This window comes from Dama dama, chromosome 1 (assembly GCF_033118175.1).
Source record: "Dama dama isolate Ldn47 chromosome 1, ASM3311817v1, whole genome shotgun sequence".
NCBI classification, from domain to species: domain Eukaryota; kingdom Metazoa; phylum Chordata; class Mammalia; order Artiodactyla; family Cervidae; genus Dama; species Dama dama.
Genome location: NC_083681.1, coordinates 43,865,501 through 43,885,046, shown reverse-complemented (window position 1 = coordinate 43,885,046; position 19,546 = coordinate 43,865,501). Strand labels below are relative to the sequence as shown.

General features: G+C 44.8%; 2 protein-coding genes across 2 annotated transcripts; both read right to left on the bottom strand.

The window, feature by feature from the left end:
* Window positions 1-204: 204 nt before the first annotated feature.
* C1H11orf16 (chromosome 1 C11orf16 homolog) lies at window positions 205-9,390 on the bottom strand. Its single transcript, XM_061143319.1, has 6 exons — window positions 9,039-9,390; window positions 8,368-8,552; window positions 5,024-5,258; window positions 3,732-4,388; window positions 810-1,031; window positions 205-321 (listed from the first exon to the last, which is right to left on the bottom strand). Exons 1-5 carry the CDS (start codon window positions 9,388-9,390, stop codon window positions 832-834), a joined length of 1,629 nt encoding a protein of 542 aa, XP_060999302.1. The 3' UTR covers window positions 205-321; window positions 810-831.
* Window positions 9,391-12,168: 2,778 nt separating this feature from the next.
* ASCL3 (achaete-scute family bHLH transcription factor 3) lies at window positions 12,169-12,714 on the bottom strand. The gene has a single exon (XM_061132729.1). It carries the CDS (start codon window positions 12,712-12,714, stop codon window positions 12,169-12,171), a length of 546 nt encoding a protein of 181 aa, XP_060988712.1.
* Between the last annotated feature and the right edge of the window lie 6,832 nt (window positions 12,715-19,546).

Below are 19,546 nucleotides of genomic sequence, written 5' to 3'. Positions count from 1 at the left end.
TTCCTTTTTATTGGAATTAAGAAGGGAAACAAAACGTCACTCTTGTACAATTGAGGCTTTATGAAAAGATAGCAGAGAGGCTGTGGACACATTTGCCCAAAGCAGGCCAACCATGTTCTGTAGCCTCTGTGGAAGAGGCATCCTCAAGCAGGTCTCACCCGGCCCCTGGCAGGGAGCCCTGGGCACCTCACTCCTGTGCCCCTCAGGACAGGTGAAGATGCTGCTGCTCACTGGACTGTCATCTGTGGCCCTGACTATGCCATTTCTGCTGAAGGGTGCCTTGTCAGCCACTCTGTAGCTCCACCTCTACTCTTTAGCTTCCTATAAGAGAAAAAAAACAAACACTGAGAGTCTTATGCTGACTTTAAAAATCAGTGACTTTTGATCCTTAAAATTATGAAGTCATTGCTGTGTCCTAAGCGTCTTTAAGCTAGCACACCAACAGTACTGTTGCATCTCAGTTTAACTGCCTAGGACACTTCACCTTGTTTTGAACGTAAGTTTTGCCTCAGAAAAAAGGCCAGTATTTTATATGATGAAAACAAAGTTTTAAGTAGAGCTGTCTTGGCATTCCTAGTGAGGACCAGACTCGTGGACAGAAGGCCTAGCAAAGCAGACCCATACCCACCATCCTCAGGTAGAGGGGTCACTTAAACAGGGATCCTTGTACCCCCAAGAAGCCAGTGATGAAATCTGTGGGTTCTGCAAGCCTTCTGAAATCATATGCAAGATTGTGGGTTTGACTCCAAAAGATCAAAGAACCATGGAGAGAGCCCTTCAGAAACCCCTTTCCAGCCATTCTGCTTTACCTTAATCCATGGGGCTTTTAGTCTAGGGGGAGTTCTGGCCCCCCTGATGTGCAGCAGCACCCTGACTCAGTTTTCTGCGTTCGGCTTGCTTGGGCAGGATCTGTAGCGGCTTCATGCCAGTGACGTCCAGGGCCAGCTCCCCGGGACTTCCCGCTGCAGCAGGTTTCTCTCTCTGCTGTCTGTTGCTCTTCTCATCTTTCTGGGTGCTGCAGAGTCTTATTCCTGAACCCAAAATTCAGTTAGTTGAATATGCTACCATGTTGATGGGGTTAGTCTTGATGACTTGGGTAGGACTAAATCAAGGATCACAGAATCCTTTAACTGTCTGAACCCTGTTTCAGTCATAAGTGAGGGAGGAGAGCAGCATGTCTACTGACAGGAATCCTGCCCCCAGGTTTGTTAGGTTAGGATCAGACAGTGACCTCTCAGCCTGTAACTAAAAGGAGCCAAAAGTGTGGCAGGCGGGGGGGACCCATACAAGAGGATCCTTAGGGGACAGAGCCTCAGACCAGACTGGCAAGCATTAGTTCTCGGTGGCACTCAAGCACAATTAGGAGAAGCAAAGCAGCACATTTTCTTAAAAGGGAACAAGATCTGGAAGGGAGAGAAGAAAACCTCTGGTGTTCGCCATGGTTTCCAGCCCAGCACACATGTCCTTTTACACGCTTCATCTCACTGGTTAGTAAGGCACAGCTTCCGTCTGGGATGAGGGCTGGTCGGGCTTATTCTCCATAGCTTTGAGTGCAGGTGTGGGACTTGGCAGAGGGCAGGCTCACTGATTATCATGGTTCCACTCCAAGAATTAACCTTTGCCTGGAGCATAACAAATGGTCCAATAACCTAGAGGAAAGCCAGGCCAAGTACCTGAAGATACTCTATTTCTCTTTATGGCCAATTATTAGAATTTATTTGGGGATGCAGGGTACTTTAGAGAGGATCTGTTTAAATACAGTAATGGGGGAAGAGGCTGAATGTAGGTGTAGGTGGTTGAGTGGTGGAGATACGAGCAGTGTACACTGGGGCCAGGAAAGATTGGTCTGGACTCAGCTGGGTTTGGAACAGCCTGGATAGAATGCCATGGAGCAAGCCATGGGAATGTAGGCCTGGAACCAGGGCAGGTCTGCGCACCATGGCCCTCTGGTTACCCCACTGGCCTGCCTCTCCATGAGGCAAGGCCTCATCCTATCTCAGTTGCTCCCCACAGGCTACTCCCTGTTGGATAGGTACAGCTTTTCTTTCTCTAAGTCTGTGCTGAAGCAGGAGGCAGTGGAAGCTACGGAGAATTTAACTTGAAAACTCTAGATTTGGGCACTATTTTCTTTATATTATCACTTGTTGGAGGGCACACCTATAGAAACCTGTTTTCAAGCACGTCTTCCAGGGCCTTTCACTGTGAGCAAAGAAGTCCAGGAAGCTCTCCCTGCCCCATCTTGACATTTTCTATACAAAGTGTCCTCTTAGAGAGTGGAGGAAAAGCTCCACTGGTCATAGCTAGATTCCTGTCCCTCTAGTTATTCCCTCTCAGACATGGGGGAAAGATCACACCTTGAAACCTAAGGAAGGAACCATCATATAAAATACAACAGCAGTTGGGATTTCTCTGGTGGTCTAGTGGTTAAGAATTCTCCTTGCAATGCAGGGGATCTGGGTTCAATCCCTGGTTGGGGAACTAAGATCCCACATGCCGCAGGGCATCTAAACCATGTACCACAGCTAGAGAGTCCATGTGCTGCACCAGGGAAGATCCTACATGACATGATGAAGACCCTGGATGCCACAACTAAGACCCAATGCAGCCAAACAAAAGCAAATCAGCAACTGATATGTCTGTCCCTGCCCACCCCAAAGGCCAGGGATTCAGAGGAGTCACCAAGAAAGTTTCTCACTGTAGAAACAATTTCTCAGCTTCCTGAAATGGAAGACTAATAAAGTCCTTATGCCTGGAGCAAGACTGAAATCCCTGTAGGCTGACAGGTTCTGATTAAGCAGGTATCCTGGAAATAGGGCAATGGCTTCAAATGGGGACTCACAGTGAGTCCCAGAGTGGGCAGTATCTACAGATCCTTACACCCTTAGCAGTGGTATTCTTTAACCCTCAGTATCCCTCCCCCAGGTTGAATGTTCACTTAGTTCACCAAAGGTGAATTAGTCATCCCAGGGCCCCAAGAATCTAGTCTAGGGCTGGCTAGGGCAAGCCATCTCCTTCATAAAGCTCTGCCAGCTGCCTTAGGCATCTGCTCTTTCTGGGCCACATTGGGAATTTAAATTGCATGGCATGAGGCATTATCAGTGATACAGTACCCTAAACCTACAAGGGCATGTCACACGGGTCTTTGCTTGGGTAGAGGTTCGGGGGTGGCTGCAGATTGCTCACAGTGACACTGCCTCCCCTCTCCCTGGTAGAGTGAGATGATTAAGGCTGTGCCTGGTTCTTCCCACTCTGACTTCCTCAGGGGCTCATATGAAGAGTAGGGTCTGATGACCCATGTTTAAAGACCAGTTTCTGAGTTCTCAGGGCCTTGAAGACTCTAATCAACACGTGGAGGCATTCTGACTGCACATGTAGAGAAAAATCACAGCCTCCAAGGAAAGTGAAGGAGGGGAGGGTAGAAACGGACAATGGCAGTGAAACTAGTGAAAAAAGAAAGTACAGTTGTCAAATAGGGATGCAAAGCTTAGCACCAAGATCGGCCCATCCTTTCTTGTTAGGTCTCCATTTAATCAATAAAGCCCACTACTTCCCTCTTATCACAGCCTCCCTTCAATATGACCACACCCCCCAATGTTACTTCCAGTTTCCATCACAGCAGACACAAGTATCAGATTCCTGAGAGGACCCCCCCCCCCCCCCACCCAGCAAGGAGTGGGTTGCAGAGGGGACGGGAGGCAGGGGCCTCAGCCCCACCCTAGGAAAAGACCTACCTGGCTTCCCCGGGTGCGGCTCAGGCCCGTTTCTCCTCCAGTACCTCCACTCGGGCTGGCAGAGGCCACCCTGCTTCCTCGGAGACTTCTCGAGAAGGACGGGGTCCGTGTTGACTGTGCTGTCCACCAGCAGCCTCTGAGGGGGGCCCATCTCCAGCTCATTCTCCAAATCCTCGTCTTCAGAAGAGGAGGCGGAGGAGGAGGAAACAGCCATGGGAGCCTGCACTGCCACTTCTTCCTCCTCAGGACTCTCCAGGGGCAAAAGCTGGGCTGTGGGCTTCAGCTCCGTTTCTGGAGGTTCTCTGGCTGCGACCCCTGAGGTCCTGATTAGAGGCCACCAGGTGGGTCCAGCCAGGGGGCAGCAGCAGAGGCAGCCCTGGACCAGCAGCTGACAGCTGGCATGTGGGTAGCAGGGAGCACACACGAATGGAGGGCTCCAAGGAAGCCCACTGGTGACCAATCCAGCAACCGGCCCCACCAGAGTGCAGCAAGGGGCCCAGACGAGGGGCCTGGGGTGCTCCCTGGTGTAAGGCTTGTGCAGCCCGTCCACAGCCTTCTTCCAGACAGCCGGGGGCACCCACTGGACCCCTCTGAGAGGCACTGGCGCTGTCTTGCCATTCCAGAAGTGAACAGTAATTTCTTCTTCTTTGGGGGAGGCTATGTAACAGAGAAGGGCAACATTTTGTTACAACCGCCTCCTCCACATCAAGGGTAAGGGTTCTCTTCTCCCCAGAAGCAAAGCCTCAGGAGAGCCCCTCAGCTTTGCCTGCTGTCTCAGGCGCAAGTCTCCCTGCAAAGCCCGCCAGGGACGTTCCTCACCTGCCTCGTGTTTACCTCCCCATCCTGTGCCTCCATGTCTCAGTTTTCTCATCAAAACCAAAATGCCTCCTCAGGTAGGGGGAGGGGAGGAGGAGCCTCCTCTGTGGTTCTCTGAATTATGATGCTGCCTGGCCGGCCCCATACAAGGGGACACTGTATCCGTCCCGAAATGACATGGTGGGGGACCAGTCATGAGTACAGGTGTGACCTCTGGATAACCTCACCACACCATAGGTCAGGTAACCAACATAGACATAGTAGCCTTGGGTGATTTTGCCCTGATAAAAAATATTTTATAATCAGAAAATTATGATTTGTCTATCTGTGGCTACCCTTGGGATGAAGCTGCAAGTGAAAGGGTAAGGATTTCCTCAAGCCCCTAAGACCCCTAAGCTGTAGAGACACCCGCTTTGCTCTTTCCTCAGCCTGATCACCAGCCTGGCTCCTGGGGAGCCCCAGAGCAGCTCCCTTACCTCTCTGGGGGTCTCTTGCCTCCAAGCCCAAGAGAACAGTGCCAGGGCCATAGCGTTGTTGGTCGGGGCCCCAGGGTGCCAGCACCTTGTCCCCAGGTTGCAGTGAGTATTCCATGGTTGGCGAGAACTGAATGACATCTTCCTCAAAGACCACGCTCTGCCGCTGGGCTGGCAGCTCTGGGCCTGTGACAAGGGGAGCCTCAAATTCCACCAGCAGGACCCCCTGCCTCTCCAACTGTGGGAAGGAAAATATTCAGAATAATACCTGGACTTAGGAAGTACTACAGGGAGCCTCATGGTTCCCTACATCGCCCAGAGCCAGGCTGAGGGTCTCCCTCCCACACAGCAGGGGCCAGCTAGGGAAGGGGGCCAGGCCAGGTGCTGCTGGAGCCCATTACGGCAGGGACAGGCCAGCTACGAGGCAGAGGCTCTCCCTCTGCTTCTTGCTGTGGCAGCTCTTGTTTATCACTTCCTGCCTTTCTCTTCCTGTGCCCTTTCTTTTCCTGTTTTTCTTTTCTCCTATCTTTATTTTTGGTCTGCAATTCATAGGAGTAAACTGGGTCCTCTCCATCTTTCCCCAAAGCCCTGTTCTCCCAGCCCTCCCAAGTAATGTTGTCCCTGTGTCCTGGACCGGCCAGGGGGTGGGGTATCACCCACAGGCCCTGTCAGGCAAGGACAGCTATGGCTGCTCCCGGGGCAGCCCTGTGCACTGCCTGCATGTCCATGACAGGAGGTGGGGCCAAGGAAGGAATGAACCGCCTGACAGGGAGGGCAGGAGGAATCCTGAGCTAATTAAAAGAACAAGCTGTTTGGAGGACTCAGTATGATTTTTGAAGAGAGATAAAGTGTGGTTACAAATTAACTTTTATCTAGTCACCAGACAGATATATTTGAGCAAACTCCTGCTGATATTTCATTTGAAATCACATATTAGTGACTGGAAAATGACAAAATGACTTTTGATTGGAAATTCTATAATATATACTTTTTTATAAATCACACTAGTTTTCCCTCTATGGACCCACATTCACAAAGTCTGACTCTGAAAAGAAAGAGAAAAGTCCCAGTGAAGCAAGCAGTCACCAAAGTAAAGCCCAGGCCTGGCCCCAGCACACAGGGACCGTGCCCCCATGAGGAAGGACACAGGTGCACGTGAGGTTCCTCTTTCCCTTAGGCTGGTGCTCCTAACGCCACACACCGAATCTTCCTGAACAAAGTGCTTCTACTGTACATTTTCTTCACCGTTACGGGTTGAATTATGTCCCCCCAAAATTCATGTTCATGTCCGAGCCCCTAGGACCTCAAAATGTGTCACACTTAAGTCTTAATGACTTAAGACAAAGTCACACTGAGTATGACTGAATAGAGTGGACCCCTAATCCAATGACTGGTGTCCTTATAAAGAGGGGAAATTTGAACACAGACATGAGCTCAGGGAGAACAGCGAGTGAAGATGAAGACCAAGTGCGGGGGGATGCTTCTACAAGCCAAGGGGCATCAAAGATTGCCAGCAAACCACCAGAAGCTGGGAGAGGTGCCTGGAACAGATCCTCCCCCAGAGCCCTCAGAATCACCACACCTGGTTCTCTCCAGAACTGAAAGAATCAATTTCTATTGTTAAAGCCACTCAGTTTGTGCCACTTTGTTATGCAGCCCTAGCAAACTGATGCGCTCACTGACATTACATTTTCACTTCCACATCCTGGCCATGGAAGATCTGTGCTTATTTAAGAAACTGAACAGCTGAGGCATATCAGGTACGGCAGGGCCACCCAGAGGAGCATACAGGGAGACATGGGACTGAGGGACTTGCCTCTGGAGCAGCCTTTATCTGAGCCCTGTAATAAAAGCCATCTGGTTCCCTTCTTGCCAGGACCCATGTGTCAGCAGCCTCTCCAACTCTTCCCAGCCAGCCAGGCCCCTGCCATGCTGGGTCAGTAATGTGGAGACACGGGTAGTAAGATGCGTATCTGGGGAAAAGCAAATGGAATTAGGGAAGTAGAGAAAAGCGAGCCCTAAAACCATCAAGAAACACATTTCAAAGTTAGGTCTGAGCAGAACCATGGGGTGAACAAGACAGTTAAGGTGATATGGAACAGGAGACCCTGTAAAGAGTGGCAATCTGTGACTTCCGGTAAGATAAGGTAAATTGTTGGGAGAGAAAGAAGGAGAGGAAAGTGAAGGGAATTGCTGTTTAAGGCCTGGGAATTGTTTTAAGGTAATCAGAATGGGATTAGCCTTGATACATAACGGGATGGCCAGATTCACTGGTTCTGAAACTAGATAGCAGGCCAGGAAAGCCTTCTTCCAGGAAGGGAAATCCTGAGGCGGTGTGTGGGATCCCAGGATGAGGTTTGGAGGCTTAGATGGTGATGACAATGGAGCAAAACTACAAGGAGGCTGAGCACCATAGAGTCGGAAGAGAGGAAGAAGTATCTGAGCAGGGGAAGCACAGGGCTGAGTAAGAGGCTGAGGGACAGAGAAAAGGAGAAGCTGGTTCTGGGGACTCTGGTAGACAAAACCAAGCCACAGGGAATTGTTGAATCAGGTTTCAGTTTTCCAGGAAAAAAAAAAAGTGTTTATTTTTTGTGGGCAAGCCAGGATACAGGACTGTTTAAACTCTGGCTTTGAAGGGAAATGGTCCACATGGGTGAAACAAGAAAGGGGGCTGTAAGGTTCAAGCCTGGGCAGACTGACTTGAATAGCATGGGACTTGCACAATTTGTATGTGCTTATCAGCTGAGGTTCCCTTCTCCTCTTGTATTCTCACTGTAGACAGCTAACTTTGGGTACCATTCACAAAAAGCTAAGACAACTGGGGGAACCTGAGGAGGGATCTGGCGACCTCACCTCACCTAATTCCTCATATACGACGGCCAGGGCAAGTCTCAGAGAAGATGATAAAATGAGCCAGAAGTTTGATAACTGGTGATGCCTGCCTTCTCCCACACATGCCAACTCTGACATCAGCCCCTCTGCTACAAAGTGGGACAAAAGCCATGTCAACCCTTGTCGCTGGGGGTAGAGTTTATTTTTATTTATTTATATTTTGGCTGCACATGGAGGCATGCAGGATCTTAGTTTCCTAATCACGGATCGAACCCGTGTTCCCTGCAGTGGAATCCTGGATGCCTAAACACTGCACCGCCAGGCAAGTCTCTTTGTATTTATTTATTTATCGTGAGTACAGTTGGGGCGATTATAATAACCCAAGGAACTCAGCGCACACGGGTAAGGGACCTTTTCGGCCTTCCCAGGAAGCAAGTCCTCTCTCTCCTGGGCCATCATGTCTCCCACCATCTTGAGCCAAGAACAGAGAGGAAAAAAGAAGCACAGATGGGTACCTGGTGAGGAGGCTGTGCCGGGTCAGCCAGGGTGCTCGGCAGGCGAGGGGGCAGGTGAAGGTGAGGTCCCAGGGAGGAGCGGTGCCGGCCCAGGCAGGGGCCTTCAGGGTCGTGGCCACGCTGCAGTATTTGGGCAAAGGCGTCCCAGGCCCCGCGGAGGAGTCCATAGACCTCGGCGAAAACACCTGAGAACCAGCGGCTCTATTACCTGAGCTGCAGCCCACAGCCCAGCAGAGGGCGCCTGGCTCAAGGCTGCGCTCAGCTCTGCGGTTTGCAGCCTCTCCGCGGCCCCACCCGCTCCCACCACGCGCAGGGTGTCCCCAGAGTCATCACCTGCCCGGGGAGACTCCGCTCAGGAAATAGGGGAGGGGTTGAAAGAGCAAGAGCTGTGATTTCCCAGAAACCCAGCTGGCAGTCCACCGCCTGCTGGCTGCGTGCTCACTTCACCTGGGTGCGTCAGTTAACGCCCTGGAGACGATCTGTGGAAAGCACCTGGCATCTTTAAGTAGCTCAATCAATACACATTAGTTTTTTTAACCACCACCCCCCACCTCCACCCCAGTTGTAGGGACTTCGGGGGTTTAAAACCATACTTCCTTTTACAGATCCCAGCCCTTGATGACAAACTGACCCCTAACCCAAACCACAGACTTCCCTCCTAACCTGGTCACCTGGAGGACTGACTCGACCGAGCTGAGAGCCCAGGGCGGTAGCCTCCGTAGATGTGCTCAGAGGCGACAGCTGCCACCCGGGGCCCGAGATCACACTCGGCTGGCCCAGCCCAGCTCGGCCCTGTTGGGTGTGCTCCTGCCCAAGCCCACGGTTCTGACCCCAAGGGTACTTACCACAGCCCCAACCAGACTCCCCCACCTCAGCCTGGGTCCCTTCAGACAGTTGGGAGTTCACGGCCTCAGACCAACCGACTCCTGGTTGCCAAGCAGGTTGCCATGGATACAGCCAGCTGGGCCAGAGGGAGTGCACTGAGCATGTGCGGAGGGGAGACGGGGGGGCCTTGGGCAGCATGGGCGGGAAGGGAGGGTGGGGGGTTGGTTATTCACCGCCTCTCTGGAGAGTGGTGTTGACAGGTGGTGTTGAGAACGGCCAGTGTAGCATCAGCTCCCAGAAGCTAAGCTTCTCCACTGCTGAAGAGTCAGTGGCGGTGGGAAGCCCTCCTGGATCTAGGAGAGTCTTGGGAGGGAGGGGGCTAAACCCACAGTCTTAAGGCTGTTGATCTGCCTTCCTCCTCTGTGGGCAGGAGGCTGGAGTGGAGGGAACCCACTGGTTGGCTTAAGGACTCTTAAGATAGAATTTGTAGTTTAAAATGAAATAACCAAAAGCGTGAGCACGTTTGTCTGAAGGACACGGGGCTGCTGAGAAGCAGGTGTGTGGTGATAACTTAGGGTGGTGGGAGTGGACACCAGGGACCAAAGGAGCAGAAGTCCAGATTCTACTTTCATTTGAACATCCAGAGGAGACTGGTATTTGAGGCATCTGACAGCCATTTTGCACATCTGTGAGTGTCTCTACCACATCTATTCCCCCCTTCCACCAGTTCCTGTTTCTGTTGTGAATCTGAGTGGTAGGGAGAGGCTGGCTGTATCCCCTCGTTGATGTGTGTCCACCAGCACATTCCATCCCCTGTCCTCTAAGGCATCGGCATGTCCCCTGCCTCTCCAGTCAGCATGAATCTCAAGACTTTTGTTAGAAATCTTGGTTATAGAACTTACCTTTCCTCCTATACATAAATAAGAAAGCTTATAGTTCTGGGAGCTCCTGACAGTCTTTCTGGGACACTGAAGCTGTTCCCAGAGAGGATAGATCTAAAGAACACAGATTCTTGGTGACAGTGTTGAACCTTGTCTGAACCTGTACCCCTTGCAGTGGGAGTGCAAAGTCTTAACTTCTGGACCACCAGGGAAATCCTCCCTTTTTTGATTATACCAGTTTTTGTTAGATTTTTGTATTGCTCCCAGCCAAAAGCATCCTAACTGATGTCTACCCTCACAGAGCTTAACTTTGCAGCCAGGAGAATGACTGTTGCTCAAAAGGCTGAGTGATTTGGTACACAAAGTTAGAGTCTAAGAAAGACTAATTAGATCTCTGGCTATGAGAGAAGGATTCCTGAATAAGATAGGTGGGATTTCACTGGTGAAAGGAAAAAGATTATTCCATTCCATCTTGGTAGGAAGCAAGAGCTAAGAGAGAAGGATGCATCTGCAACACGTGATTTTCTTTTTGGAGGGGGAGGAATGGAGTGTCATGGGAAAATCAATGGGAAGGGGCCAAACTGGTGGGAGCTTTGAAAATCAAGCAGATGAATGTCCAACAATGTCACAGTCAAAAGGAAGTTGTCATGAGGTTTGAGCAATGAAGTGACATGAAATATTAGGTTGGCAAAAAAATTCGTTTGGTTTTTTCTGTAGCATCGTATGGAAAAAGTCAGACAAACTTTTTGGCCAGCACAATACTTTAAGAAAGAGTATTAGAGTGAAAATAGAACCAGTTGAGAACAGAGCCTGAGAGGCCAGGGAGTTAACAGTGATCCAGACACAATGTGACAGAATGGAAATAGAAAAAAAAAATACCACCAAATATTTCTTGACACCTACCTGATGTGAGCTCTTTTCTGTGTGCTGGAAATACAGGACTGACTAAGACTTGTCCTTGTCTTCAAGGAGCTCACAGTCTACTGAAGACAGAGACAAGTGTGCAAGGGGAGTCAAAATAGCAAGGGAATGGCAAGGAAATATGTGTGCAAAATAAAGGAACAAGTAATGGCTGTGATGGAAAGACTTCATAAAAGAGGTGACAGTGGAAATGAATGTGACAGTGTGTCGGGAGTCCTGCCCGGGCTTGGTGACAGATGGGACCTGGGGGTTAAGGAAGACAGAAGCGTTGAAGCTCATCTTGGGAACAGAAATAGACATTTTGAAGGAAGACTCGAAGACAGGTGGGATCACTGTCCTTCCCACATTATCTGGCCTAGAGAACCTGAAGAATGATGATGCTATGGACAAAAAAAGGATAATAATAATTTTTAAAAATAATGATTATAAAAACATTATGTGTCAGGTGCTGGTGATCCTCATAATAAACATATGGGGTAGTTGCTGTTACTCTTATTCTTATTCTGTGGATGAAAAACTGAAAAGACACAGGGAGAGGCAGCAAAGTCAGAATGTAAACCGAGCAATATGACTGCAGAGCCTGCCCGCTTAGGCCCTACACTAAGCTACCAGAGGATGTCTGCTGCATGCAGGACAAAGATGATTCTGAAATAATTTCAAATGACAACAAGGTTTTGTTAATTACTTTTGCTTTAGCCCCAAAATACTTCCCCATCATGTTATGGGTAAGGTGTAAATTTCTTGCTAACTCCAAGTAATAAAACTCACCAAATTTTGACAAATCAAGAAAGGTTCATTGTGCTGCTTAGCATTAAACATCTGCAAAGTGCAGTAGAGGCATTGACTAGGCATTAATCATCCTTTACATTACTTTTGTGAGTTTCTCACACCTGAGACTCTGGCCAAGTGTGGGAGAAGGGCAAGTTGAGAGGCATAGAGAATTTTTAGGACTCCTGATTCCCTAATGTTCTTGAAAGAAATCACCAAAGCTTAAGAAGCATTTTCTCAGTCTACATAAGATAATGTTTAGTACATCTGAAATCCAAGTAAAACATATCCAGCATCTGTTAGCATTTAAACTATTATCTGCCCACACAAAAATGACATTAAGGAAACTACTGAATAATGTAGGGGACCACATTTTGTGAAAGTGTTTCTATTTGGAAACATGGAATCAAATGATTCTAAAAATGGAGTCCGAGTGGCGGGTGGTGGTTGCCATTATGGAGGAACCTTTCCTGGGATTATTCTTGGTCTCAGCCTCATCAGGGTACAGCAGGGACTGGAGGTAATTAATGTACTTGATGGCAGCTCTGAGGGTTTCCACTTTGCTGAGGCGTTTCTCTAAGTATTCCTCTGGCAGATGATGTCGGAGCTGGGCATAGCCTTCATTGACACATTTCACCCGCTGCCTTTCCCGCTCATTCCTTTTCCGGATAAAGGCTGGCCCGTAGGCATAGTCACACCTTCTGTAATTTGGATAAGGCATTGGGAAGGAGAAGGCACAGGGTTCACCATAATTTTCCATAATCAGGGAGTCACTGGAAAAAGGCAGCAATGGCAAGTTTTCCGAGTAAGGGGATGGCACTGGGCCTTCTGGGTAGAGGTGGAACGTGACCATGGGGTCCAGATAGAAGGACCTGGTCAGTGGAAAGTGGGAGGAATCACTGAAGACAGGCAGTTTGTCTGGCATGTTAGAGTAGCTTCTATTGTCCATCATTTCCTCTTTAGCCTGGAAACAGAACCAAGTTTATGAATTTGGCCAGATCAAAAGAGAGCAGATATCGACTTTCTCAGAGATCAGAGATTTTCCTGCTTTCATGAATAGTTTTTGAGTTCATTCTGAAAACTTGATGGGGTTACAGTATTTTGTGGGTAGTAAGAGGATTTTTGACAGTACACAGAAACAGCCTGAAATAACATTGACTTGCCTTGTGAGAAAGTTATTTCCTTTCAATTCTCTGTCAATCCTTATGATTACAAGGTTATATCTCTAGTCTGGTGAGAACGTGTCTTTCACACTATTAAAATGCTTTCTAATCCTCCTCAGATGGAAGCCTTCAACAGGAATAGTATCTAGCTACAATCTAATAATATTTTACTATTAATTTCTATTTATTGTGAATTATGCTGATTTCACATTTACAGTAGTGAGACAAAGTCTCTTTTAAAAATTAATCTACTTGAGTTAAAAATGTGAACCAATTCACAGAAAAAAAGTAAGTAAACAGCAATACAGGTGCTGTATAGCAGCAATGTAATGAAGATTGTGAAAGTGTATGCAAATACTAACATTTGGGAAACAATGAAGCACCACAGTATTCAAATACATGTTGGAGAAATTACAAACTAGTTAATGATCATGCAACCTCACAGGCATAGCCTTCTTAAATGATACCTGGTATGCCAGAGGCAAAACTGAAAATCGAAATAAGGAATGATTTGCTCTTAAATATTCACTGTAAGATTGCCTAAATGAGAAACTCCCCTAACACATTTATAACATAATCAGTTTACATATTTACTTAGAACTTCAAACATATTGAGTAAAGTGAACTCTATTTAGGCTTTTTTTTCATGGAACTTAAAGTATTATATTCCAAAAGGTCCCATATCAACACATTCCCTCTTTCTGAATAGATCTGTATCCATCTCATTTATTACACTACCATTACTTTTTGCCTTTAACTGTAGTAATGTGGTCACAACAGATTTCACAGAGACATTACACTTTAGTTGATTCGAAATCAGGGAAGTGCTGAAAAAGAGCATTTTTCTTTCAGTCATTAACTTTCTCAAGTTCAGTCTTGGCTCTGCATCTTCTTAGCTGTGTGTCCTTTGGCAAGTTTGTCTGAAGCACATTTGTTGAGAGATGAAGAATGTACCCAAAGTGGAAAACGAAAAGCCACATGAAATTTAACTGTGGCTTTCAGAAAAGAAGGAAATCTGGCTTTCTTTCTCCTAAAAAAAAAAATCAGCCCTAATGTTTATGGGCAAGAGTAGGTAACACTGGCACTTGTTTCTCTACCTGAGTATAATGAAACTCTGCAGGCTGCACTATGTAATGACAGGAGCAGTCTCTCAGCACCAGAATTCAAGTGCAATACAGTATATTATAATTCTTGTGAAAAAACCTATCATGTACGGCTACTGAAAAGACAAATGACTCTGGAACCAGAAAGGGCAAGAAGGGATGGGGGTTGGGGGTTGAGGGGTGGGGAGTGTGAGCGGTGGGGAGAGTTTAATAAGTTATGGTGAAACAGGCTGGAAAAGGAATAAATGTCAGGAAAAGCTCTTCCTAATAGAGGGATGGGGGTGAAGGAATGAGATAAGTGCCATAGGTCCAAATAAAAAGCAAAACAGAGGAACAGAAAATGAAAGATGCCGAATTACTGATCCAATGGCCTAAAATAACTAATATACAATAAAAATTTCTGGATTACAAACTAGCCAGGATCCTATCAAAAAGAAAAATTTGCTGAGAGAAAAAGAGTTAGGAAATTCCTGAGCTAGGAATTCTAGAGGGTAAGAGATTTTTAAAAATGTGCATGGCAGAAACTATGAAATTATGGTGCAGTGAGTGTGGAGCCCCCATTTCGACATTCCTGAGAACATCAGAACCTTCTTTCTGCCTGTAGCTAACATGCCAGAACTGCTGCAATAGGGTACCGGAAAGTAGAACAGTTGTCATCAAAGCTAATTCACAAGAATTCTTTGGGTATAGTCATCTTGACTGACAATTTTCATAACATCTTAGGCCTTGATCCAGATGAAATCTGAGTAGTTTGTATATGCCACAAGTAGTTAAAAATCTCTAGGTTTTTTTCTTCAAGTATGATAATGCATTTACAGGAGACAGAAAATACAGAACAAACTTACATATAGTTCTGTTATACATCACAATTATTTTTTAAGTAGATAAATTAAGATTTTTAGTTGGAATTTCAATAGCAAACTCTCAAATATTAGTAGAATGAATGGACAGGAAAGTAGAAGGATACCATAGACCTTAAAAGCACTATGAACCAGTTCAACATAATTAAGATTTCACACCACAGCAGGACAAATTCTATTCAAGTTCCCATAGACTATAAACTAGGAGACACAGGAACATATCCAAGGAAATAAACTTTCTAGATTTTTAACAAGACCTTGCAGAATTCTTGGGAAATGAGCTTGGTATCTTTGGAGACACACTGAGGGAGGAACTTTTTCTATTGAGCATTTCCAAAAGATTCACCAATTAATGTAGTAGCATTTGTCTTTTATTCAAAGAAGAAAATTTAACCACAACAGTGATAGAATGAAAAATGCAGCAGTGAGGATCAAGATAGGAAGGCTAGTGGAAACTGGATACATTTGTAGAAACTGAGTAAAGTTTTTAAAAGAGTGTAACATAGGGACTTCCTGGTGGTCCAGTGGTTAAGACTTTGCCTTCAGATGTAGGGGGTGGGGGTTTGATCCCTGGTCGAGGAGGTAAGATCCCACATGCCTCAGGACCAAAAAAAAAAAAAAACCGAAACATAAAACAGAAGCAATATTGTAACAAATTCAATAAAGACTTTGAAAATAGTCCACATTAAAAAAAAAAAAAAAGTCTTAGAAAGGAGAGAGAGAGAGAGAGAACAACACAAGCTGTTAAGTGCTGGGACTCTGAAGCCAAATATACACCTAGCTAAAAACAAATGCACCTATCTTTTCAGTGAAAGTCTCAGGTTTCTGACCTAGAGCTGTTCTGGGAAATAAAGGGTAAGGTCTTAATGATAAAATCCTATGAAATTCTGGATTGCTCTGTTTAGCATTAAAGTTTCAACTTTCTGATACCTTATAAATATCTAGCATGTAGAAAACAAAAAGCTACTACTGCACATTATGAATTATGGAATTATGAATAATGGAATGTTAGGGATGGAGAAACCTTAGGAAAGCTTCTCATCCAATCCCTCATAGATTGTTGCAGTTATGAGATCAGAGGTCAAAACCTAGGTCTCCTGACTTTCAAACCCCTAAATCCTTTCTACTCCTCCAGATGATTTAATCAACAGTAAAACTGAATCATTCACCACAGAAGCATATTTGTTAAAGCATATTTGTTAATGGTATAATCAGCTGAAAATAATCATCATTTTCCAACTGTGCCTAGGGATTTTCTTAAAAACCATGTTCTTATTCTCTCCCATGGGCCACTCTGGAGAAGTCTCTTACCTGAATTTTGTTGCCAAGATTCTGTATTTGGGGCTGAGTTAGACTTAACCTGATTTATATGTGATCATTTAGTAACAACATGCAAAATAGTTTACAGTTAAACAGAACTGCTCAGGCTGGTTTAGCGATTTTCTCTACCTAATATGTAGATACGACAACATGCAACAATACTAAATAGGAAGTTTGCTTACAAAATTGGACTCTTGTAACAAATTCTTTTCAAGAAGAATGTTCCTACACTCACCTGGGTTATTTAATTTTATATCAAAATTGCTTATGGAAAATATCTTTAAGTAATAATCTCATAATGTGAAAATATTGTCAGTATTTTTAAAATAGAGATTAAAGATGCTAACCAGGAAGGTCAATATGAACCTGCATTTTACTGTATATCTATTAAAATTTTTTTCTCCTAAATAACCTTTTTCAGAGCAATTTTAGATGCACAGCAAAACTGAGCATCAAGTACAGTTCCCATATACCCCCTGCTCTTATATATGTACATCCTCCTCCATTACTAGAATGCCAGCCCCACAGTGATACATTTGTTACAGTTGATAATATTGATACATCATTATCACTCAGAGCCCATAGTTTACATTAAGGCTCACCCTTTAAAAAAAAATGTTTGTTTATTTGGCTGTGCTAGGTCTTAATTGTGGCATACGGTACTTTTTTTAGTTGCTGCATGTAGGACCTACTTCCCTGTCTAGGGATCGAACCCGGGCCCCCTGCATTGGAAGCATGGGCAGAATCTTAGCCACTGGACCACCAGGGAAGTCCCCAGGGTTCACTCTTGTGTTATACATTCTATGCAACTTGACAAATGTATAATGATACATATCCACCATGATAGCATCATACGGAATAGTTTCACTGCTCTAAAGAGTCTGTTACACCTATTCATTCCTCCCTCCCTCCAGTACCTGACAATACCTGATTTTTTGTTTTACTTCATAGTTTTTCCTTTTCCAGAATGTTGTATACTTGGAATCATATAGCATACAGCTTTTTCAAATTGGCTTCTTTCAATTAGTAATATTCATTTAAGGCTCCTCCACATATTTTTCACTTGATAGCTCATTTGTTTTTAGCACTGAACAGTATTCCATTGTCTGAATACCATGTGATATCATTTATATGTAGAATCTAAACTATGACACAAAGGAACTTATCCATGAAACAGAAACAGACACACAGACATAGAGAACAGACTTATTGTCGCCAAGGGAGAGGAGGGTGGGGGAACAATGGATTGGGATTTGGGGATTAGCAGATGCAAACTAATATATATAGAATAGATAAACAATAAGGTTCTACTGTATAGCAGCAGGAACTATATTCAATATCCTGTGATAAACCATAATAGAAAAGAATATGAAAAAGTATATATTAATATAGACACACATATATCTGAATCACTTTGCTATACAGTAGAAATTAACACAACATTGTAAATCAACTATATTTCAATAAAATAAATTTTAAAAATATTCCATTGAATATACCACAGTTTACTGTCCATTCGCCTACTAGAGGACTTCTTGATTGCTTCCAAGTTTTGGCAATTATGAATAAAGCTGCTATAAACACCCATATGCAAAGTTTTCATAAGGATCTAATATTTTAACTAACTTATATATTAAATGGTCTTCCCTGGTGGCTCAGACTGTAAAGAACCCACCCTCAGTGCAGAAGACGTTGGTTCAATCCCTGGGTTGGGAAGATACCCTGGAGAAGGGAATGGCTACCCACTCCAGTATTCTTGCCTGGAGAATTCCATGGACAGAGGAGCCTGGCAGGCTACAGTCCATGGGGTCGCAGATAATAAATACTGAAGTGTAATTGCTGGATCACATAGTAAGTGTATGTTTAGTTTTATAAGGAACTATCAAACTGTTTTCTAAAGTGGCCATACTGTTTTTGCATTCTCACCAGCAATGAATGGGAGTTCCTGTTGCTACACATCCACACCAAGATTTGGGGTTGTCAGTGCTCTGAATTTTGGCCATTCTAATAGGTGTGTAGTGGTATCTCATTGTTTTTTTAATTTGCATTTCCCTGTGGACATGCTAGGGCAGGCTTCCTTAGTAGCTCAGACGGTAAAGCGTCTGCCTGCAATGTGGGAGACCTGGGTTTGATCCCTGGGTCGGGCATATCCCCTGGAGAAGGAAATGGCAACCTACTCCCGTACTCTTCCCTGGAAAATTCCATGGATGGAGGAGCCTGGTAGGCTACAGTCCACGGGATCGCAAAGAGCCAGACACGACTGAGCAACTTCACTGGTGGACATGTGATATGGAGCATTTTTTTGAATACTTATCTGCCATCTGTATATCTTCTTTGATGAGGCATCTGTTCAGATCTTTGGCCCATTTTAAAATCGAGTTTTTTGTCTTATTGTTGAGTTTCAAGAATTCTTTATATGCTTTGGAAGATAGTACTTTGTCAGATATGTCTTTTACAAATATTTCCTCCCAGTTGGTGGCTTGTGTTCTTGTTCTTGACAGTCTTTCACTAGAACTTTTTAATTGAAGTCCAGCTTATCAGTGATTTCTTTCTTGATTTGTGCTTTTGATATTGTATCTAGTAAGTCATTACCAACCAAAAGTAAACTAGATTTTCTCCTATGTTGTCTTCTAGTATTGTAGGTTTTTGTTTTGCATTTAGGTCTATGAGCCTTTTTTAATTCATTTTTTGAAGGTTGTAAGGCTTGTGTCTAGCTTAATTTTTTTTTTTGCATGTGACTGTCCAGTTGTTCTAGCACCATTCATTGAAAAGACTTTGCTCCATGGTGTTCCTATTGTTGTTTTGTCAAAGGTCAGTTAACTGTATTTATTGAGTCTGTTTCTGGGCTCTCTATTCTGTTCTATTGATCTGTTTGTCTATTCTTTTGCCAATCCACACTGATACTTACTTTATTACTGCAGCTGTACAGTAAGTCTTGAAAATAGGTTGTGTCAGTCTTTCCACTTTGTTCTTCTTAATTAACATTGTATTTACTTTCTGGGTCTTTTGCTTATAACTTGCTGGGATTTTGACTGGGATTGTATTGAATCAAGTTGAAAAGAACTGACATCTTGATAATAGTCTTCTAATCCATGAACATGGAATATCTCTTATTTAGTTCTAGTTCTTTGATTTCTTTAATCAGTTTTGTAGTTTTCCTCATATATATTTTATCCATATTTTGTTAGATTTATAAATATTTCATTTGGAGGGATACCAATGTAAATGGAAATTGTGCTTTTAATTTCATTTGTTCATTGTTAGTAGAATCAACAGTTAGAACTGGACATGGAACAATAGACTAGTTTCAAATCGGGAAAGGAGTACGTCAAGGCTGT

Excerpts from the sequence above, each read along its gene's own strand:
- ASCL3 (XM_061132729.1), bottom strand. The coding sequence starts at position 12,714 with ATGATGGACAATAGAAGCTACTCTAACATGCCAGACAAACTGCCTGTC.
- C1H11orf16 (XM_061143319.1), bottom strand. The coding sequence starts at position 9,390 with ATGCTGCCCAAGGCCCCCCCGTCTCCCCTCCGCACATGCTCAGTGCAC. Across the intron at positions 8,553-9,038 it reads CGGTCGAGTCAGTCCTCCAG|GTGTTTTCGCCGAGGTCTAT; the intron begins GTGACCAGGTTA and ends GCTGGTTCTCAG. Across the intron at positions 5,259-8,367 it reads CGGCACAGCCTCCTCACCAG|TTGGAGAGGCAGGGGGTCCT; the intron begins GTACCCATCTGT and ends TCCTTCCCACAG.